Consider the following 24,714-nt stretch of genomic DNA (forward strand, 5'->3'; position numbering starts at 1 on the left):
ACAGGGTTATTCACTGCATGGAGAGAATTCAATTACTGATAAATAGCACTGGGGAGCAGGCAAAAAAAACCCACCCATAACCCTAAACCAAGCTGGGGCAATCTCACTGCAATTTTATTTAATAACACAGCTGGAAATGACTTGGCCATAACTCTTTCAGCGCATGTGATTCCTCCTTTCTGACTGCACCGTCTGATGAACCACGGCCATCTCCCATCTTCCCACGACTCAGACGGAGAGAAGAGGACCTTCAGCCCCTCCTCGACCCACTGAATCTCTCCTGCTGCACGAGAACCTGCCGTTGGCACCCGCTGAGCTTTAACAGCATTTATTTGCTATCTAACATACCTAGCCACAAAACACACTTCAGCCCTTCCAGATTTTCAATTGAATCAGCTGAAAAACTTGGAAAACCAGTGTGTACCACTACATCTTGTCTCACTGGAAGCCGGCTATCTCAGGTTAATTGCGGTATATCGCTACCGTACACCACATGGTTTCTGTGAGACATCGCTCACCGCTTTGTTTGGCCGACTGGAAAGACAGTTTTTATACACCTGCAGATCAATTCTCACGATGACCCAGTCCTGCGGCGACACTGCTCGCCCCACATCTACGTCTCTGCCCAGAACCCACTCCAGAGCATCTTAATACGAAACCTTTCTGTTTATCGGCTATAACAAAACTATCACAGTGCCCACGTTAAATCAAGGCAAGCACTGGATTTCATCTATCACCCTTGTACAGGTAGCATTCCCGTGTCGGAACAAGAGCAGCTTTAACAAAAACATGTAAGAAAATGGGATGAGGTATCTCACAGGAGAAAGAACAGCATGCTCTGACTAAAAACTCCACACACCGCACAGGGAAAGTTTACAAATTTAACTCAAATCCGGGTTAAGCACAAGATGGAGGAGTCGGTGCTGTCAGGGGAACCATGGAAAAAAACGTTCCATGCAACAGCAGTTTTGCCCATTGGCTTCAGTGGGGTAGTTCTTTCCCCCTAACTTTCAGAAAAAAACAAATTAGCAATTCATACTACAGATGGCACAAGTTATAAAGGAAATTAATGCAACAGTCTAACTGAAATGAGGTTGAGTGAAACGCTATTATTTTCCCTGTGGACTCGTACGTCCACACACTGAGTTGTGCTCTGTGAAGATAATATCCAGAAACTGCTCAGCAAAAACTTAAATAAATCTCCCAAATAATTCTGTTTTTTTTTTTTCTTCAGAGATGCACTTGAATGTTGGGTTAGGGGGTTTGGTTTTTTGTTTTAAAGATGTAATATGGAAGGATTTGGTCTAAGTTTGTCACTGGCAATATTCTAGTTTTCTCCTAAGGGCTTTTATTCCATGTGTTTTTTCCAACACAAATAATTAGTTTGAAATCCTGACTAAGAATGAAACGAAGTCTTGTAAGTTAGAAGTGCCGAATGTCTAAAACCTACATTGAATTCACCGTGAGTCAAATACGAAGCACGGTAAAGGATGGCAATCTAGTGTGCAGTCTGCATGTTCATACAAAACAATCAACAGTTTTAGTCTCTTTTCAAATTTCTTATTAGCAGCTCTGATGTTGGAATTTAAAATATATTTTATATGTTGAATGAATAAATCACACATGCCAGCATAAATTTTTCATGATTTCTTCATAAATTCCTAATTTCTTGTTGTCAGTTGTCTTGGCAGAAACTAAAATATACGAAGCTGTAAAAAGTCACTCTAATTAAATTAAGACAACTGTCTGCTTTCAGTAGTATTTGACAAGCACTGGGTGATGCTACGTATCGCCCAGGATGCACATCCAAGAGCGCAATGGCCTTTTAGAACTACAGAGAATTAAAAAAACCCTGCATCACCCTTGACTAGTTGAAGACCATCTCGCAAGTCCCTCAGGTTTTACATTTAATACTTGTTTGTAGGTTCAGATTCATTATAAACTGTGTTTTCTTTCGCTTCAGCACCAAATGAGAGTGGGATTTTCACCTTCTTCAATCAAGAAACAAGAGTTTACTAGAGTGGCGGATTTCATTTCTTTTGGAGACCATTAGACTAGACCAGGAAAGCGTTAATTAGGAGAGGAGGAATGAAGAAATGGATGCAGGAAGAGAGTCCTCAGCCTTCAAGAGAAATTTCAGTACCAAGAGAAATTAGAGTAGGGCCGAGAGCGTGCTCTTCAAGGAGAACCAAGTCCCTGCTCCCTTCCTTAGCAGTCTGCCTGGATCAAAACACAGTTAGGGTGAAAAATGAGCTTTGAAGGTCTGGTCTGCATACGTCAAAGTGTCACTTGAAGGCAAGCCAAACTCAGCACACATTTGTATAAGTTCACTGCTGCACTAAGGTACTTCAGCAATGAATTTGGCAAGGAACAAAAATGCAACGATCCCTCTCTACAGCCCCTGATCAGGCTTCACCTGAAAAAGTACATTTGTTTCTTGGCACTCCTGCAGCAGAAAAAATTGGACAAACTGGAAAAGATGAGCAATAATTCTTAAAAAAAAATATATAAATCCTTAGGTGCTATCAAAAGCACTGAAAATTACAGTTTTATGTACACCAGGAAAAAGTTGGCTATGAAGTAGTGTTTTCTGGGACACAATGCAGTGGCAAGTGCTGAACGTATACGTGTACGCTGTCCCAAAAAGAGGAAGGTACATCCCAACACGAATATATTAGTCAGGTAACAACTCTGAGATGTATCTCAAAGAGGGAAACATTTTCCTTAAGAAAACTTTTCCTTGATAAAACGTGACTGAAGTGGTTGTGGAAGAAGCACATTGTAAAAAATAGTTTGACAAATCAAAAAGTATTCAGTGTTCAAAAAGAACTTATATAAAACACGTTTGCTTCTGACAGTTGGCAATTTTCTTTTGATTTTTAAAAATTAAACATGGTTGCCGACTCAAAAGATGCAAAACAGTCCAGCAAGAAGAACACGAGACAACAATGTGGGAGGGAGAGTGAACACTTGCAAATACATCGTAGTATCGCACCTCCTTTTAAAATCTCACTGACAAAAACATCCAACTAAAATTCATGCCAGAAATGTTTCTGTTTAGATATCTTTATAAGTGAGCTGTCAGAAAACCATCAACTATCATCTTCGACATCTTACTCATTTTTCCAACTTTAGTGAGTACTTTTGTTCTGCCTTGCATACCGCAGAAATGACTTGGCCTGCAAAAGGTAAACCACTGAAAGTAATGTATTTTATCAGAACCAAACGCAGAAGGGAACAAAACCACTGATTACTGAATGCCTGATTTCTCAGAGGGAAAATTTTGGCATGAACAAATAAGTAATGTCACAAAGGTAATTTTTTTAGGTTTTCTCTTAATATAGGATCACTTGTTTCTCCCACAAAGCTACTGCAGTTTGACTGCAACAGGAACCAAAATTTATTTTCACATGTAACATGAGAAAAGAGAAATAAACACCAAGGAGGGTGGATACAACTGCCATAGTCCTCCCAGCTCCGTGGGCTGTGTGTTTCATCCATCCGACCCAGACGAAGGAAGAGTCTGACGGACGCTCTTCGCTATGCAGAAGACTAAATCCCGAGGGGTTTTGAGGATAAGTTGACTCACCACATGCTGCAACGCATCTCAATGTTCACGTATTAGAAGAAGACCTCTCCTTGCCCTTGCTACTCCCACCTAACCGCTGCTGCACCTCGATCCCAAGTTTCCTACCAGAGAACTGAGCAGCTGCCGCTCAAAACTTCACTGTGCGACATCAGCACGGATCTGACGGGAGCCCGGGAGATCCAGCAGCGCCCGTGGGCAAGCATCGGGGCTGACGCTCTCAGAGCACACGGGAACTCCGTGGTAGTGCCCCACGTTTGATGCCACGGTGTGTAACCTGCACGTACTGCAGTAACTCCAAAGGGAAAGTTTATATTCTACTCTGTCTCTTCCCGTTGACACTTATGTTTCTTACGGTGCCTAACCAGAGCACTCGTGAGCACTTAGACTGCAGTATGATTACTCTCAACAGTTTTAATAACTTGCCAGATGTAGCTCTTTAAAGCAATACCCATCATCCCCTCCACCCAGAAGCCCACGTGTGCTATTACCAGGGCAGAGCTGGTACCACGGCCCCCTGCCCCTCCACGGCCTACTGAACACGTGCGTACGTACGAGCGTACGATGGCAAACAGCCTTCCCCACGGACAGCGGCCGGTGGGAGACGAATCACCTTTGCAAACTGCTCGCTACCCTGAAGTTACTCTTGGTTTAGAGATCCAAGCTCCAAGTTGAGACACACAGAGCACGGCTCTCCCCGAGGTCACGCTGTGCATCACCTGCACATCACAACCCAGCGGTGCCCACTGATCCGGACCAGGGGAGCGATCCCCACAGCGGGCATCGCCCACAGCACGCGAGGTACGGCCCTTGCACCCGCCCGATGCTTTCATGCTGGCTCTACACCAGCTGCAGAAAGACAGGTGACACCTGAGCCAGCATAAAGCCTGCCAAAACAAATTAAGCTGTCAAAAAAAAATTAACAAATTTAATCAGGCAGATGATATCGTACCAAATGAGCGCTTCCTGTTACGGGAAGGTGGTGTTTTTTCACCCAACAGCAGTAGTTCCAAAATGAACTTTAACAAGTTGTCACACCGCAGCCGGAGATAGCGTGGGATAGCTTCAGGGACCAGAAGCTCCGGTTTCAGCTGTCCCTCTGAAGCTACTTGCAGGTATCCTTTTCATTTTACTGATAATCCTACTGACCTTAAAAATGACAGTTGTCACACCTTCCGGAGCAACCATATATTCATTTACATTTTTGTATTTTAGTGAAGTTGCTGGCAATCAGCAAACAGCTCCCGCAAAGGCAAGGCTGGAACGCTCCTGCAAGGCTTCGGAGGGAGACAGGAAGGTGTTAGGTGCCGGCTTGCAACGGGTGGACGGGGAAGCTTTTCCCATACGTGGCAGGACAAAAATCTGAAAAGCTGGGAGATCAAAGCTACCGTCACTGGCAGAGCAAACGCAAGTGTATCCTCGTATACACTGAACCGCAAATACCCTTCGCAGCTCAGCCGGCATTTGATGAACATCTAGATAGAATGAACTCAAAGAAGGAAAAAATTTGCTTTTAATATCTTTCATGTTATTGTTTTTAAGACTCCAAATGTAAAACATCTTGGAAGTTTAAAGCTCACCCATTCAAAGAACTGGAGTTGCGCAGAAGTATTCGACAGTGTCTGGCCCAGTATTAATATTTTCTAACATAAATTATTAGCTGTATGTTAAGGATGTTCTCATTTTGGTAAATGTTGAAAAATAAGGAATTTACCTTATCATCTCAATCTGTCCATCCAAGGGCTGTCAACGCGTCTGTTTTACTAGCTGCAACAGTGCCTGCTTAACTTAACGCAAATCCTTACGACGAAAAAAGAAAAACAGCTGTCAAGAAAGGCTTAGCTGAATCTGTGCCTGCTATGCCATTAAGTGACAGAGAAGATGACTTTTCACTCCTTGTATTCAGTGATATAAACCTTCATACTGGTGATAGCCAATGACCTGGCACCTCTTTTCTGTCTAAATATACTTTAAACTCTTACTGTTCTATAATCACACATGATCGTACAATCTGTTACACCAGAGCATGAATAATTTTCTTTTTTTTTTTTACAGCCTCGTTGTTACTGCACTGGCTGTGCTTTCTCATACTTGAACTGTAAAACCTGTTTTCTAGAATCTGTTCATGAAATACTTCTGATCCTAAAACTTAATAACCCCAGAAAAGGCCTCACTGGCTTTTTGCGCATCGAGGCTACTGCCCTCAGAAGCCAAAGTGCCACATAATTGTCAGTCATTCAAAAAGACAAAAACCCTGAAAAGGAATGTTGATAAGTTAAAAGCAAACAGGGTTTTAGGCATATTTTACCAAAACTATATTAAATTCATAACTGTGCTGGTCACTATTTTTTTGAATTATTAAAAACCCCATACATAAACAGCAAAATATTATTTCATAACACATGCAATACCTCTGTTTGATCAACTTACTCCTCCTACCATGCTCCTTTAATATGCCACAAATCATGGCAGAAAAATCTTGCAGCAGAAGAACCAGCATTTAAAATGATGCAGTAAAATTATCATCAATATTCTCATATTATTTTTGTTCTTGTCCAACTCTGTTCTCCTTAAAACAGCCTAATGTTGGCAGGAGAAGGAAATACAATTGAAATGGTGTTCAACATGTTGGGGGCTGGAGCTACCCCAGTGCCAGCAGCGGGGACCCAGGCTGGATACCAACAGGCAATTCTGGACACTTTTCACCTACAAAACAACTATTTTGGTTCTACAAGACAAGAAAATGGGAAATGAAGGTTTTGGCACAAGACTTGGGGTCACAAGGGCTGCCCAACATCACGGTTTCGTTCCTCCTTGTCCATGGGCTTCTCCGGGCCAAAGGAAAGTGGCCCCAAACATTATTCCTTCCACGTCAGGAAAAGCTTTTTCAGCTCACCAAACTTAAATTGGAACTGGTATTTCCAAAAGAAAAAAAACAGGTCAGGTCAGAAGGTTGCGTGTGATTTCTTTACATGTTATCCAGTCGCCATTTTTCACCAAATCCTGGCAAAATAAATCAGATGAGATTTTGGAAAGGGCAGAGAGTAAAAGGATACAGCTCTGAACACTGCATCAGTCCTAAAGGTCGTATCCCAGGCAAAAAAAGAATGCACAAGCTTTAATAATTCTCAAAGTTCTATATCCTGATGCATTCTTTACACCTACGACCAGCCTCACTGGCACAGTCTGTGAAGGACCAACTTCGCCAAAAGCCTGCAGATTTTTTGTGTCTCTCGTCCCTCGGGTTCAAAGCCTCCTGACTTCCCGTACCACCATCAAGACATTTTTTTCTCACATTTCTTGAGCGATAGCTCTTGAGACTGCTAATGCACAAGGGGCAGCGCTGGAGTTTTTACTGTTCCCCAATATTTTTTATTCCTGTATGGCAAAAAGGTGATTGACGGAAGGTAGCCAGAAAGAATAACCTGGAAATGTTACGGATGCTGGTTTGAGTATGGAAAGCAAATCTACAGGAATCAACACGCCACAGTACTTCCTGCGACGTTTGCTGATACACAAGGAGAGCACCACGCACTCAACTCTATTTTCCTTTGCAGTATTCTAACCTTCTCTCAGAAGAAATTCCTATCTCAGCAGGAAGGAAACGCAGAGGGTTTGCTCCGACACTGCCGCTGGTGGCTTTGCTCCGTGCGGTGGCCACCGCAGCCCACCTCCGCCCCGGCATCCGCACTGCCGGCGCTGCGTGGGTCCCGTTTTTATCAGAATCCCTCGGGAGAGCAAAATCTCCCACTTACCTGAAAATCAACAGGCTTGGGATTTTCCTTGTTTGTTTGGAAGAAGAAAAGGGGCATGAATTTCTGTGGTTCTGATACTTCCTATTATTATTATTTCAAGAAAATAGGAGAATTACAGTGCAGAGCAATTGGTTTTACTGGAAAAGTAAATAAAATGCTGTCTAAAATATGACTGATCAGCCAAAAGGCCATTTGCTCTCCTGACTCTAAGTGCTGAAAATAACGAAGTCACTAATTGATGGCCAAAGCCATAGAATTTACAATCCGGTTTCAAAGTGAACTATAGAAATCTTCATTACAGAGTCTCAGCCAAGAGAAGCATTTAAGCCTGAACTTCCATTTATAATATAGAGAAAAACATTTTTTGTTACTTCTGAAGACTGAAATAATAGGTTTTAAAATACCAGAAAAGATTAATAAAACTCAAGTGTGAGAAAGCAGCACATACTTCACTCATTAGATATTTTTAAATGTGCAACAGCATTAACTTAAATGAAGCTGGCATGGAAAAATAACGATTTTAAGTGAAAATTGCTACACCTTCCGTGTTAAAAATAGACATCACATGACACTAGCTTTTACTGTTAGTAAAAATGGAGCCCTGCTAACATGCTTTTTGATTTAACACCTTCAGCTTCATTTAATTACCTACTTCATGCTGCTGCTTTTATAAGAAACAAGTATTCACACATTCTCGTTCATGCCATACATTTTATGCCAAAAAAAAAAAAAAAAAAAGAAGCAATTTCATATTTGGGTACATGACGCGGACAGCACTTCATGCCGTTGTTTAACTATGCCGAACGGATCGATCCAGGCATTCACCCCGGAGTACAGGCTGCCTGTCAGGGGCCCAGAATTTCATTTACTCCCTGAAGAGCACATCCAGGTGGGTTTAGGGTCCTCGGGTGTACGCTGCACACACCCCAAGGCTGTCTCGGCACAATAAGGTTGTACCTTTTTCCCTTTGGACTCCCATCACCAAAGGACACCGTCATCATTTCCTCAATCTTGGTTTTTGCCACTTTCACAACTGATACTGCATTTTTCCCGTGGGAACCTAGAGGGCAAACGCTGCTCCGGGCGGTCCCACGAAATTTGGTGCTGCGAGGAGAAAGACTGATCTGGCACCAAACCCAAAGCGGGGAGCCAAGCAAAGCGGAATAAAGCTGCAAGGCACGTGGTCTCAAAGGCTTCATGAAATGAGAAAGCAAATATTCATACGCAGCATCATCCCAGACACCCACACTAGTACAATAATGTGAATTCAAATGTTCGGGATCTGACCTCCCTCGACTTTATAAACAGGCAAACTTTGAGTATCTACACACCAGGGTCTCTTGAGTGAGTTGAGACAGCAAAAGAGAAAAAGAACATTCAGGATTATAAAAGACAATTTAAAATTTAAAATCACAGTTAGGGTTTTTTTTCAGTTCTAATTAGCAAATTTAGAATCAGAAAATGTTAAATTAAAGGAACTCCACTAAAGAATCTCTCTGAATTAAACGCAATCGGCTAAGGGTTTCTGTTACTCCTGAAACAATTAAAGCACAAACCAGACAAACAAAAATATGTAACAACATATTCTTATCCACTATTCAGTGCAGAATATATTGAATTCTTCTTGAACTGCACCATTTGATAACCAAAAAAATATCATAAAAACCTGATAAATATACTGGTCGGTATAATATGCTCATGAATACAACCATTGCAATGTATTTTCACGTCAACCCAGGTTTAGATTCCAGGAGGGAAAATAATATCCATAATAGCCAAATCATTATTTTCCATTTGAAATTAATTTGGCAATGCTTCTTCAGATCTTAGTTAGACTCTTACCAGAGAATTATCGTGACACATAGTCTAACAACCTCTCGTAGCCTTCTTTCAAAACAACATATTAAACCCAGGAGTTCTTAACGCTGTATATATGCAAGTTAGGGGGGGGGAAAAAAAAAGTTAAAGTATCTGAAATAATTAGTTGGCTTTATTAGTATCTTGTTAAAAGCAAGAGAAACCAGACACCCACAGCATACGGTGGATGACGATTCCAGAAGCTGAGGAACACAAAGCTGTTTGTGATGTCATCGTGCTTTTGCTCATTGCGACCATTAGGCCAAGCTGCTACTCTCCCTTGGTGTTGCATAGAGCTCACATGTCCTATTTTTCTCCTAAAATACCACATTTCTGAGCCGCTTCTGAAAACAACAGAACAAATGTTCTGTTTGCAGAACAAATATTTAAGAGTTGGTAAAATATATTAAGGAAGATGACCAGCAGGGCCAACCCTTGGTTTAGCAGCTACCCCTACCAGCGAAGCCCCTGAAATACCCTGTCTGTAAAATCCACAGCGTAACGTGGGAAGTCCGCTGGAGTAAGTGTTATTCGAAATCCACACATCTCTTCACAGTTCTCAAGCTTCATGAGATACATGTAGCATTCCAAATGTCTTGAAGGGATTAAATCTGCCACCACTCAAAGGAGGACAACCAGTTAATGGACAGGAATATTGCCAGGTCTAAACCTTAGGACTACTTCAAACTTTGCAAGGAGCCAACAATAGCAAGGCCTTGTAACAGAAGAATAGAAGAAAAAAAATCTGTAAAAAACCTTCGTTCACTTTTTTCCCCCTTCATATATAAAACTTGAACTGGAGAAGACCAGTGGTTGGGATCATTTTATCCCTATGTATTTCTTTCTAGCTCAGGAAGAGATGTTCCCTAACACGCAATTCTTTCCTTTAGAGTCACCGTAATTTTCTCGTAGCAAATAAAAGGTTGAAGTGTCACGGAATGTATCAGAAATATTTTGAGAAGACGTTAACTACTACTGAGCAATGAACGCGTGCATATTAGTCTAATGCTCCACGGTGATATTTTTGAAGCGAGTACTGAATAAAGATCACTCTTTCCCCAGCAAAATTAAACGCACCATCTCCCTCGTGCTTTAGGATGAAATACACCTGCAACAGCCTTCGCCTGACTTTATGGAGACGGGATGGTATAGAGATCTACGTTCCCAGGGGGACAGCAAATCCCCTCTACGCTTTAGGGACAGAAAAATGGGTTTGTCAAGGGAAGCTGGACAGTAACAGAACAAGCAGAGTCACAGCGGCTGCTCGGGCACAGTCACCCAGCCCAAGCCCACGCTCCTTGCTGCAGGATGCCTTCACCAAAAACCCAACCCACGTCTTCAAGCACATGAAACCCATAATTTAGACTATATAATAACGATTAAAATGGTAACTATTTTAGTACTGGAAATCATTATTCCACCTCTAGACCTCATAAAAGATTAATTATGATACAAATAAACGGGGGAGTACTCAGAGAAGCAGCAGATGTTTTTGGGGGGGCTGGGAGAGGGCTGCAGCATCTCACCCATACACCCCCACCGTTGGCAGCTGCACCAGCGCAAGGGCTGCTACTCAACTTCTCTAGCAGAAGCGATCACAGGTTACAGAAATGAAGGAGAAAAACAGATCCATTAAATCCAGTGGACTGCAAAAAAAACCCCCCGACCCTGCAACTGTTGGTAATTCCCACGACAGTACCGTTACCAACGTACCAGGCACAACATTTGTAAGCCCCAATGGCTGGGATAAAATAACCTGCTACGGGGGATGCTTCCTTCCCTCCCGCTACGGACACCATCAAAGGAAAACAGCACCCGCTGAAGGACCTTCCTTCAAGGAGTCTCAGCCTTTTGAGTAAGAACCCCCCCCTTGTGTTATTTTAAACATAGGCAAGTACATCCCAGGCCCAGTTAAGTTGACAGGTACAACAGTAAACCAAAAATCCTGCAAGGTCTTTGCTGAAAAGGTCAGTACATTATGCAACCAGGTTTTATGGACAGCAAAAAAAATCCCTCCGTGTACAGAAACTGTATCTTTATATAATTTAACAATGTGCATTCACCTGTTTTATTTAAAGATGAAGAGTAAACTTTTAGGGCACCTGAGTGAATTTTGAAAACTGGCTGCTAAGGAAGTCCCATGCTTTGAAAATGTTTATCCTCAATCTGTACATGATCAATAGTGGGAGCTTCTTCTATATACAGAGAAACGTTTGGCACTAAACAAAATTGCTCCCATTTGAAGTCTTATCTCATTCCATCCCTACATAAAATTATTTTGGTTTTCAAGTGGCATGTCTGGACTCTTAAACTTTCTAAATAAGTAAGCACAGAATCCTATAGGAAATGTATTAATAGTCAGGAAAATAGCAGCAATTCCTTCCAATCAAAGCTTTCCCTGCTGTTCTTGAAACAATGTATCCCTTCTCCTAAAAATATAATTGCATTTCACTTTCCTTCATCATTTGGAAATGTAAAACAGGTACCATATTCCCTAACACCACACATTGAGTAAATATTTTAATGATCAGCGCCCCAGTTGTAAGTGCAAGCTCTCAAGTCACGTCTACCATTAATCTCTTTGAACGCGGCGTTAACGCAGGCTTGAACACTGTACGCATGCAGGGGGTTTGGAAAACGAAGCAATAATTTCAAAGGGGTTTTGTGCTTCCCCTCCCCACCCCGTACGTCTGATATTACTTGACAGTCTGTAGAACTGCCTCGTGTCCCCGCATTTTCTGTAGTTTTCTGTCCAGAATCTTTGACATCCTTCCGGACTAGTTTCCCCTGTTGTGAAAACCGCATCTCCATCCATCGGTAGCTCAGGATGGATTTTAAACAAGAGCTTCTGCACTTGCACCTAATTTGACAGATCCGACTTGACTGGTCAATTATGCAAGTGCAAAGAGCCTATTTTCATACATTTATTAAAAACACGAGCGTTTTTCTTTCTATATGCCTGTATAAAGCCTAGCAGAATATTGCAATTAAGCAAAATTTCGATAATCTAAAACCCAATTTTATTTTGGCTTTGGGTTACTTGTCAGTAAGAATAACTCTGGGGCAGCTGAAGCCTGTACTACATTTTAAGGTTCACAGTTACGCAAAACTTGCTTCAGTCTGTAACCGCTTCAGTGTTTGCACGCTATTGATGGATAGTCACATACGTAGCCGAAGTTAATTCTGAAAGCGCAGTATAGATCTGACAGGTACTGCTATGACAACCACGGAGCAGAACAGCCTACATTTCCCTGGAAGCTCCAAAAATAAACATGTACAAGCCACTCCAGCAACAGTAAAAAAGGTACATGTTTACCAGACGTATCTCCCGGATCCTTCCTCCTCCTTTTTGTAAGATTTTTTTTTTTTGGGGGGGGGGGGTGTTTCAGACAGAAAATTCGTTAAGATTCTGGACTGGGGTTTCAGGAGGAAACACATCTCCATCCACCTGCAAAGCCAGTGCAGCGCTAGTGGGGAGTAAGGTAAGACAGATTTCCTCTGGAAAAAACAAAAACGTAGGCACAAGAGAACTCATTCTCACTGAGAAGCATCTCATCCCTTTTTCTCTGACTTCAAAAGGCAAAATAACCAGGTATTTTATGTAAATGTGGACATTAGACACAAAAAATAGAACAGAAAACATCAAATTCATTTTTCATAGGCAGCTCAGCTTCCACTGGAACAGCTGCAGATGAAAGTAGTAGCTACAAATTAATATATCATAAGGTCTACCAAAGGAACTGATTGTCTCAACTGCCAAAAGTAAGACGAAAGACTAAATTATTTTCATTTACAAAAACGTAGAGAGGAACTGTTCTCATGTTCTGAGTTATATGTTTAAAAGGAACCTAAGTTTAGCTTGTCAGCTTATGACAAAAGTTAAAAACAATTTCTAAAACATTTCTGAATCATTTCTAAACATGATCTAGAAGGGAAAAATCTGAACAATACAAAATCCCGGCGTTTTTTAAAACTACTCCTACAGTTAGAACTCCTGGAGCGCGTTTTCCTGCAGGAGACGCCTGGAACGAAGCATCTGCCTCGGAAGCTCTCTTCATCTCCATCCTGAAACACAGACAAACCTCCTGACTCCTCGCAACTATTAAACACAGCTATCGGAGTTCATCCCAGAGACCGGCGTGACAGAAATACCGCGGTGGCTGAAGATCAGGCCTAAATGTCATTATCGAGCATCGGGTGGATTGCTACAGAGCGGCTGTCGCAGTAGCTGTCAACGCAGCTGATAAAACCAGTTCCTTTTAATCCACTGATATTATGTCTTTACCTCAACAGGAATAACTCTTCCCAAAAATGTGAACACATATAAACCTTGTGACAGATGTTAATTTAAAGGGGCCCAAGTATCTTAAACAGAATTACTAGCTGTTTCCAACAACAATATTTAAAACTACAAGTAGCATTTTCTTTTGAACTTGTCTTAGCTCATCCTTATTTTTAGGCAACGTGCTCATGAATACATTGAGTAACCACTTGCCAGGAGTTTACTAGGCTTAAAAATTCCCGTTGAAAAAGAAAACCCAACAGATGAAAAGCTACATAAATTTAAACTAGACATAATCCTAACGCAATCCAACCTGGAGAAATAGCCCTGAGCGACCGGTCACCAGCGAAGCTCCGGGCAGGCAGGTGGGGAAGCGGCAAAGGGCAGCGGGTTCCCTGCAGGGATTCCCTGCGCAGAGCCCTGGGCGGCCGAGCACGGCAGCGGATCTCTGGCAAGGCACGGGGCCAGCCCGTACCGCACCGATGCTGCAGACCCTGCAGACGTGCTGCTACCTGCCGTTGAGAAGTTCATCTCCAAGTCCCAGCCCAGCATCCACCATCCAATACAGAGTGACAGGGCTCAAGACGACTCTCTAGACATCATTTAGTCTACTCCCCTTCTCCCTAAATTATAACCGGCATCTTAACAGATGCATGTCAAACTGTTTTTAAATACCTCTGCTTCTGGAGACTTCTCAACGCCCCGAGGAATCCCCCGCAGCGCTCACTGCTAGACCACTTCCCCCAGCCTTGAACTCTTCTTGCTACATTTTACGACCGATATTTCCTATGCAATTCAAGATGGCCATGCAAAGGCTATGCCCATCTGCTCGGCTGCCAAATTTTATCAGTCTGAAGATCCCTTCCTCTCTTTCTGCCCCTCTGCCTTCTCCCTTCTTCAGATTTACCCAAAACCGATGGCCATTTCAAGACAATACTTAATTATTAAATACTATTTTTGAATGTTCTTTTCAATCAACCACCCCTAAAAGTACCATGCCGGTCGGTATTAGCCTTCTAGGCACTCAGCTTTTTGGTTTAAACGCAGTCTCTTGCTCTTCTCCTAGAAGTAGCCGTTTCAATCATAACGCGCTGTGGTCTATTATTTATCTCTGTCATCCCGTCATCAACGGTTTTTTCCATCTCTGCTGCTTGGATATTGTATTGTTTATTGTAAAACGGCAGCCAGCTGGGACCGAAATTTGACAGTGAGAGGAAAAGCCACAGCATCAGTTTGAATATTCTTTCCTTTTACCCCCTCGGACAAGTTACGTTGCACAGCACCCGATGGACCTACACGGTGAGTACCACGTCTTGCACATCTGATCGGCAGTCAGCAAACCGACGCCGCCTTCAACATCCTGATGGCAAACCAAAGGATTCCACGGAATCCGTCACATTCAAACCTCTGGACTCTTAATTAACAAATTGCTTTGCTAAAACAATAGACTCTGGTTTTAATTAAATTAAGCGAAGTCAGTAAATAGAGTATTAAGTGGCACATCTAAGAACAAAAAAGTAACAATTATCTCATTAGATATGAAGATTTTTGCGTTCATTTCAGCACGATAGGTGGTAACACAGCGTGACTATCTGTGTTACTGAAACAAAGGCGTGCTGAGGAGGGGAAGTAATCCTGTGCACGGCACAGCATCCTGCGGGGACAGGAAGGAGAGAGTACCCGGAGCCTTCACGCACTATACCAAAAACACGTGCGCAAAGTGTACAGAAGAGAGGAATTTCTGTGACTATTAACGAGTGTGCATGTATTTACGTACATAGGAATCCTACTAGTAAAGTTAAGGTCAAAGAAGCGTGGTACTAAATTGTACCTGAACATGCATTCACAAATATTCCCTGTGATACATTCCCACGCATTTCTCCATTTCCCCTCTTCCCCCATAGCTACAACTCTATCTCAGGCAGAATATTTGAAGTCACTGTTAACTATCTGGAAGCAAACCACTGCATGGAGAGGTCTAACTTCCAGCTCGGTATTTTTTTTCCCCCTTTGTTTCACACCACCAGACATATTTCATGCAGAGAAACAAATGAACTAGTTAAAAATTAGCTCACTTAATTTGGTTTATGGCACAGATGTACTCGATCTGCAGAAGCAAGTGTACACAAAATGGCATGCTCCGAGGTATTTCTAGTGAGAGGACGTGGTAGCTTTAAATACAGAATTTGTTCTTAAATTTTTCCTAGTTTTATTCAATAAAAGTTTATAGGGGTGAAAATAAATGGACCAGATGGACAAAAAGGTATTTTACAATGCAGCTTTCTGCTTTTGGAAACCACATTAGCTTCAACAGGAAAAATGAAAAGCACTGAAATCAATTCAGACGCATTTACAAACGAGCTGGTGTAATGAAAATGAACTTGTAAATTAGAGATGAACAACCCCCTTTAGCACTTCTGCAGATATTCATCAACACCAGAAAGACTTGAAAAACGTTTTTGTTTTTAACTTTAAATACTACTCAGATATTCGATGGGTACTGAGGTTATTCAGTAAGAATCAAAGATCTTAACAACACATCCTGTTTCTGCTTCTTCAGGACTTAATGTTCAGCATGGGAAAAAGACAAGACTATTTTTAAGGATCAGAAAATCAAAGCCCCTACCCTCGCTGCGGAGCTCTGCATCACACTCCGTATTACTCCAAATTTTCAGAGTGAGGAACAGCCTGGTAAGAATACCTTTGTGCTTTAAAGAAAAAACCGTGGGGAGGGAAAGGCTCCCTCTATACTTTTGCTCTTTCACCTCTATGACCATAATTCCACAGTTAAAAAAGAAACTGAGGTCAAATCCCCACCCAAATGAACACTGAGAGGTCATCTGGCAACGCCGTGAGGCTAGTATGAGGAATATCCATCTTTACATCTGGGGAAAGAGTCATCGCGATACTGTTCACACTGCGGTAACTGCCTTGGGCCTGGTTACCTGGCATTAACGGTGTCCAAACACAGACCTTCCCAATCGTTATTTCCCTCTCTTAAAAAACTCAGCAAAGCACAGAGGCGTTCTCCTGTTCGAAAGGATGCCAGGTAACATACGCTGCGAGGGTTTCCAAAGCACCTGCAACGCGACTCTCGAGACAGTTGGGAGTTCTTGAACCAAAACCACTTCCACAATTTTAAAAAAAAAAAAAAAAAAGAAAAAAAAAAAAAGAAAAAGAAACCCAATGGGCTTTAGATCTTCTTCCTCAGCTAATCTCAAAGGGCTCTTCATTTACAACAGGAGGTGCTTTGCAAGCTGCAGCCACGCCGAAGTGTGCATCCATAACCACGGGGATAACTCCAAAGATGGCTGAATCTCCTAACTCATCTTTATTAAGAATGGGTTTTATTAGGCGGTTAAGGAGACTTCAGAAGCCAAGATTAAAGTTACGGTGCATTTTTATAACGAGAGTAGGAACTGTGGTTCAGGATTTTATATAAGTAAACACTGACACCTTTATAGCCACGGTAGCTACCAGTAAGCACAGAAGAGATTTCTGCAGGCAACTAGTAAATATAACGTTTTTTCCTTACACTTTCATCACAGTACACATAAAAGCATTTGACACACTTAATAGATGTCACGAACACAAAGTATTGCACAAAGGCCTGCTAAATAATGATAAAGCTGCAATTATTGAGAAAAAAAAAAAAAGGAATTAGAAACATTTGCAGCCTGTCTCTTCATTACTGGGCTGATGGAATCTGGGTTTAAAATGCCTTTTCAATTCTTTCTTGTTAATACCACCGAGAATATCCCAGAACATACAACTCCACATCAGCGTACGATAACCACTAGTTTTTGAGGTCATATGCAAAACGTATCATTTATCCCCAAAGGAATACATTTAATATTCTAAGATATGTATAGATCCCTACTGCATCTGCAGTTTGTTCCAAAATTTTGGTTCTCAGCATGACGCCACCCCTAATTTGTGTTGGGTTCCAAGAGCCCTCAACCAGGCCACTAAAACAGTGCCCTGCAACCTCCACAGCCAATTTTTAAATAATTATTTGCATCACAGAAGGGGAAAAAAAAAAACAAAACAAAACCAAAAACAAAAAACCCAAACCCACACCATCCTAGCTGCCGCATTGTGTTTTACTGTTTCCAAGCAACCCTGTTGTTTCAGATCAGACATGAAACAGCCATCTCAGAAAGCCACACTGCTGCTCCCTCTATACTTACTTATTCTGCATCATGTTCATTATAACCCAGTCGAAGGGATAGACATTCTTCCCAATGAGATTCTTGAACATGATGAATGTTTCCATCAGGAAATCCTAAAAGAAGAGAAAATACTTGGAAAAGACCACTCTTCTAGATCAAAAAAATACAAGTGATAGTGTCAGTTATTAATGACTAGATCCAAAAGTTGTCTTACTGTTCCGCTTCATAAAAAAGCCATTATTCAGATACAACATACATAAAGTCTACTAAGGCATATTTATAGATGATGTACATAAATCCTGCAATAATTCTATTTAAACTTTTCAGAACTGATAACAATGGTAATCCTACATCGTAAACAACCCACGGTATTACTCAGCACAGCTTTGCCAGTTATCCACAGACAGTTTCTGCTGAAAAAAATGATTTCTTTTCTATACCATAGACAACGTCTCACGGTCCCCTCTGTGCAGCACGTACTGCAGCATACGCATCGTGACACTTGCCCGGCGTACGCTGGAAAGCTGTTAAAAGCATACTGGTACACGGAAAGAGGAAAAAACCTAAAATATTGATTTTAATCTTACGATAACACTAAAAATACTCCCTGGAGTCAGTTGATGAGTTTTCCCTCCCCTTGTGAATACCCTCCTGAAATTTTCTCTTGCCTGAAATCAAGAGTATCTATTTATTAAAAACACACATGGTCTAGCTCAAAACTGGGTTCAGGTGAGGGTGGTGGTGCACATCACCCCGAGCTGGGGCAGACGACAGCAATGGTTTGGCCATCCTGAACGAGGAGAGACTCTCTCCCTAAAGGGAGCAGCAGTAATTGCTTCTGCCAGTGAAAACCTGACCCAGAACAAAGTTAATTTAGTAGCATAAACCAATTTATTTCTACACAGATATAAACAAACACCTCTTTGGAACAGGAACCTCCTGCACTTTACAGTGTAAATTATCTTCTACAATTTGGGAATCTGTAATTGCTATCTAACAATTTGAGCAATATAAAGATAAAGGGGGGAAGAACGAACTTAATGCAAAAAGTCCTTGATCCACTTCACGCCGAGATAAAAATGAACTTTTATTGCAAGGTTAGAAGATCTTTCCTTTGCTACAGCTTCTCAGTAATGGTATTTATCTCGTCGATCTTTAAAATGTCAAATGCCTACAAAAAACCCCCCAAATGTTACATTCACTGGACTTTTAACTAAGGCTGGGTTTTATGTAACCTTTTCAGTGAGAAACAAATATGAAGTTACTGCTCTCATAAGTATTTCTTCATGTGTGAGAGCCAGCCTCTCCGTCGCATTTTGTCTTTCGATTCGTCGTTCCGTTGAGATGTTTTTCCTGGCTCAGAAATTCACAGTCGGTGGGAAGCTGGGAGCTGCAGAGATCCTGAGGACACACCACGGAGATGGCGAAGCAACGTGAATTTCCAGGCTGCTCAGCTCCGCCGTGAGCACGGCACAGGGGTTGCTTTGGGATGCTTTGCACCCCAGCTCCTGGTACCCAAGGAGATTCCCAGGCCAAAGAGGGCCAAGAAAGCATCAGCAGCCACAAAAGACACATTTAAACAAAAAAAAAAAGTATACTACTAGTAAAATAACTCCTCTCTTATTTTACCAAAACACAACATCAGTAAAGATGTTTTGACATTAACAGGATTGAGATAAAATTTGGAACTGCTCGTGGTTAATGAGATGTTACTGTTGCGTAAGGCAAAACTCATCCAGACACACACTCCACTGGCTCAGTAAAATGTGTCTTCATTTAAGAGATCAAACTGCATACTTTACTGCTCATTTTTCATGTATTTTGGTGAAAGAGTTACATAATTTCTAATAATCACGTTGCATATTTTCCTGTCCAAGCATTGCGCGGTACTTCATTCGAGCGTGTGCTTTTTACCACTGCAGCTATCGAGCGATTTTCTTACGCTGCTTCACCGCCCAAAAGTGGAAACGTCAGTGGAAGTGGCACCGTGGGAAGGGGCATCAGCTACCCAAGAGGGTCCATTTGAGCTCCCTGGGCTTTTTTTTTTTTTCCCTTAATATTTTATGAATACAGATGTATCATTTCCTGATTTCTTGCAGCAAACTCTACCTTCCACTTTATTTGTCACCGGCTTCAGCTGCTGAGCCTCTGCACACTTTGCTGATCAAGCCGCACGTGACGGTGGATGAATTTTCACTTACTTTGTTGATGACTGCTGTTCGTTACCGACCCGGGAGGTTGTGCCACGTATGATTCGACCTACTTTGCTGATTCAGGTCTACATTTTAATCTACCGGTACTTACATTTTAATAGTCCTACTTTCACACAGGTACTTTAAATAATGCTCTATAACAACTAATCTAATTATTGATCGAATAAAAAGCCTCTGATGCTTACCTGTATTTTATGTATTCAGAAATTGCTTTCTTTTCCGTTTTAGCTTTCTTATAGAAAAGCAAATGGGTTATATGAATTAACCTCATATTCTGAGCAAAACCCAGAGTTTGGGAGCAGGGTGGGAGTGGAAGGGGGAGCTATCAGTTCTTGCCTCGCTGCCCTAGAGCCTGCTTATTTTCAGTATACCCAGAAGCAGAACAAACTCTTCCAAACATTAAAAAAAATGATAAAAACCTGTACTAAAAGAGCAAGGGCTGCAACTTCTGATCTCTCTCCAACTACAAATACAAATCCTATTTAATATCCCAAGGAAGCAGAATTCACAATAGATGGCACCCCTTCACAATTCCCATCCAATTACAGAGAGAAAAGAGCAAGCTCAGCCCTGGAAGATGGTGATGGAGGAGGGTTAGACAATTCCCTCTCCCCCGACATGCTGAGCATCACACCCCGATACCCCTGTACCACTATTTATTTTTTCCACAACCTGGCTTTCAAAGAGGTTCTTTAATAAATTCTCAAGCTTAATAAAAAATGCTTTATAAAAATAACTAGCTAAAACGTGTAGGAACTTGATATGAAAAAACTTTAGGCCAAGCCGATGAAAATTTCAGCTTTCCTGGGTCCTGAGGTATAGCACTCAGAAGTCAAATACGCTCAGCTACAGCTTTTAAGGACAACAGCTTCACCTCTGCCGAGCTCCATCACTGAGGCTGTCTCAGGAAAGCCCACTCTCCGCCACCGTGGATGGCTCTGGGTGGGCTGTCTCTGCAGGCGCCCAACACCACGGGGATCCCCCGCCACTCTCACGGCACATCCCGCACCCAAGAGTCTGCTGAAGGCAACACTCACCCGCTCACGTCAATGGTTAGTCAAAGCTTCTCATGAAAGGATGGCCAATACTCGTCAACGCACATACTCGCATTAAAAGCCAAAGTCTAGGAGTGCAAAATACTAAAGGGGGAGAAGAAAATGGAGGTGCAGAAAATTGTAATCTCAAACACTCTATGGAGTTTGTCTTTCTACATATTTCACTGAATCCAGGATGCTGTCTTGAATTCCTTTAGGGAGGAATACTTCTGAGATACTCCACATTAACATATGTATTTTTTGTCAACTAATACCACGTATGTCTTAACTTAATATAAATTTTAACAAGTAAAAAGGGGAGAGAGATCAGTTAGTCCCAGAAATAACCTCACTGATCTCAGATGATGTTTCATCTCAGGATGACAGCAGGCTTGACAGTAAGAAATCCCTCTTTGAACAGAAATACCTTAATGAACCTAAACAATATATTCTGCAGAGAGATACAAGGCTGGTTTTATTGCATTCCACCTCATCTTCTCTAAGATTTTTGAGGCCAAATAAGACCACTATAACAATCTAAAACTGACACCTAAGTAACACAGGCCATAAAGTTTCCTCTAGCAGTTCCAGCACCGGGCTTATAACTTCTGGTTGAGCAAGTCACATGCTGAAGAAAAATTTAAGGGTCTCCAATGGTGAAGAAGCAACCACAGCTTCACTTAAGTTCTCCTCTTGTCTTGTAAATTTTTGTCAAGAAAAACCTACTCATGTCTGTTTGAATTAATCTAGTTTCAGTTTTAAATCACTGCTTCTTTATGCCTTTGTGATTAAACTGAAATCCCTGTAAAAGGAGATGCACCTCCATACGTGAGGACATGGGGTTTGACTGAAAACACTTCTGGATCTAAGCTCTAATGGGTGAGTCAAAGGGCACTGGCTCAAAACATTGTCAGCTTAAAAAGAAATGCAAAAAGCATGAACAGTTAAAGAAGTAAAGAAGGGCTTTTATTTCCCACCCAGTACCAAGGAATATACACATGCAGCGCAGTTCAGCAGCATCCCACCACTGCAGCCCTAAGAAGGAACGTGGGCAAACTCAAACCATAGCACCGGTAACGGTGAAGGAGGCAATACTCCCGAGGGAGCTTCACGGGGCGTCGTTTCTCATGGTGAAACACAAAATACTGGGCAAGATGTGGGTTTCAAATTATCAATGAAATCTCATCTATGAAGAAATACTTCTGAGAACAGCAACTTCCCACTTGGTTCTCACTGAAAAGGTTATGTACGTTTTCCTCAGAGAAACTGGGTTGGTATCCTCATCCTTTTGTCCTAAATGATGGGTCAGTTTTATTTGTGTTTAAAAAAAAAAGAGAAAAATTAGTTTACGCACTATAGTTTCCTTTTAGCACAGGATTAACAATATATTGCTGTTACAGCTCCACATTCCACACCTTCACTTATATTCCTCATTTTTTGAAGTCAGTTTAAGGTAGCATTATCTACCATTAACATACTACCCATTTAACGTTTTACCAGGTTACTATGTATTTTATTGCTCATTAACATACATTACCATTTAACCAACAACAATATGAAAACATTAAAAAAGTACATTTTAATTGAAGATATAAAAAGTATTACAGCAACTGATCGAGTTTAGCTTAGCTGATCTGCTAATACAAACCGCAGCCAAGTGGTATAACGGTGGAAAACAAGTAGTCAAACAGTACACAGGCTGACGGAAAATATGATTTTAACAGTCCAGAGCAACTCCCAGCTACACAAGCCAAGAACATGCAGACAGGGACTAATATACACAAAGTCAAGACAAAAGAAAGAAGGGATTTTTCATGTATCCCACTGCACTGCATCGCATATAAATCAAACTCCTAAACCAAGCAGTTACAAATAGACCACTTGCCAAATTTCAAACGCATAATTACTCCCTTGTTTTTACCAAGAAAGATTTGACCTACAAAACCACCCTTCAGACAATTTAGACCAAAAAAGTGAGACTTTAAAATAAACACTTTTATTGCCATTAGAATAATCACAGATTTCCTAACCACTGTTTTTCTCTCTCCATTTTTTCATTACATGTTTTAAGAGCAAACTGCTTTTACCCCTTCCCATGTAAAACCCTGTAATCAGTTCACATATTCCAGCACCAAAAGGTCTGAACCACTTTAAAAGTACAGAAATATTTGGCTTGATTAAACTTAATGCCCATGTCTTTTCTGTATTTTAAAAAAAAATTCTTTTCATTCCACTGGCTTCATTTAGCTTGGGAATGTTTTGTTATTAGTGGAAAACCAAGAGACTACCCATGAAAGTGCTCCGAGATCCCAAGGCAGACTAACCGGGAAGCAATCCGTTCAATATAGCGATGCCCTTCACCACTATATTGATGAACACCACTGTTCTTTGCAGCTGGACTTTGTCTTCAGCTCTCCTGAACCATCACTTAGGAAGGGAACCTAAATAAAGGCCGCTCTCTAGATGAAAATACAGGTGAAAGCTGCCTGAAGCGCCTAACAGAATCCGCAGTTCGGGAGCGGGTAATGTCACGGAGCTGATCGGGCTTCAGGTCATCCGCTAATTGATGGATCTTGGCCAACACGGTTGGTCGCTACTTTGCAGCATGCGCTTGCCATATGGCAATGACATTTTCAGGTCATTAGAGAGTTATCTCCCTAGCTATAAACTCTCTTCTATTATGCGCTAATTAAGTTGAGTTGTTGGCTTAGTTAGGCTACCGAATGACTCTGAGAAGACAAATTTCAATTATTATTGCTTATTTAACAACTAAGGGCATCTTTAAGGTTAAAATGTTTTGTGTAAAATTTAACATGAGTGAATCTGTAAGTAAAAGCTATTTAAACAAATGAAATCGGGACATCTGGATGATTTAACGCTGACGGTTCCTTTCCTCAAGAAAGCTTTTTTCTTTTTTTTCCTTCTCTCTTTAAGCAAAACAGATTTTTAGTAATGGTTCAGCATTACTATTTCCTAATGCTTTCTTTTAATTGCCTTAAATCCACTGTCTCAGTGCTTGCTTTTTAAAATACTGAACGGCTCCAGAGACGAGCTGTGTTCCTGTCTGCGGCAGGAAGGTTAGTTCTGTCCTTTGCACATTCTGAAAATGTCTAAGTCATAGTGCTTTATCAGTTATTTTTATATTAAATCTGTAGCGTCAAACACATTTGGTTTACATTTCACAAGCGTATTTAACACACAACAACAGGAAAAAAACCAAACACAGGCTAAACTATCTTAGGAACAGATAAAACATGTTAAACTTACCACAACATCGGACCTCATCTTTCCAAATGTCTTGATTAAATGAGCATAGTGATAGTCCTCCATTTGCCTTAAAATGGCAGTCATGCATGCAACAAAACTCCCCTACCAAAAACAAAAGCAGAAACACATCAATTATTTAAGATAGGGCAACATAATACTTGCTATCAAAATCTAATATTGCTAGGGAGCATCACGTACTACAGCGGATATAATTCTACCATTTAAATTCATTAATGGATATGCAAAATTCTGTCAAGAAAACAAAAAACCTCCTGAAAAGTTTCTCTTTCCAATTTCATGGTTTTATCACCATCTTCACTGAAGATTTTGCAACATATTCTTCATATAAAAACTGCTCAGGCATTAAAGGCTTTGGAAGGTAATAAACACAGCTCCTAAAAATATCACACAATATCAGGATTTGCATTTGGGAAGTCAATACTCCGCTCAAGGAAGAAACCTCTTAAAAATCATTATATTGAGCATCTCAGTTAAATCCCAAGTTTTAATTTCATGGAGTGGTATTTTCAGATACTGCGATGCTTAAT

At 41.2% G+C, this 24,714-nt stretch overlaps 1 protein-coding gene across 3 annotated transcripts in view; it reads right to left on the minus strand.

Annotated features, from left to right (window-relative positions):
• The window catches only part of DOCK1 (dedicator of cytokinesis 1), a 306,953-nt gene that overhangs the window by 105,938 nt on the left and 176,301 nt on the right, over positions 1-24,714 (minus strand). For all 3 annotated transcript variants that reach the window (XM_075757636.1, XM_075757638.1, XM_075757637.1), the window contains 2 exons: positions 24,167-24,268; positions 17,671-17,765 (listed from right to left, as the gene is read on the minus strand). In XM_075757636.1, coding sequence (XP_075613751.1) covers positions 17,671-17,765; positions 24,167-24,268 — 197 coding nt within the window. The remainder of the gene's footprint in view (positions 1-17,670; positions 17,766-24,166; positions 24,269-24,714) is intronic.

Source organism: Balearica regulorum, chromosome 7 (genome assembly GCF_011004875.1).
Source record: "Balearica regulorum gibbericeps isolate bBalReg1 chromosome 7, bBalReg1.pri, whole genome shotgun sequence".
Classification (NCBI taxonomy): domain Eukaryota; kingdom Metazoa; phylum Chordata; class Aves; order Gruiformes; family Gruidae; genus Balearica; species Balearica regulorum.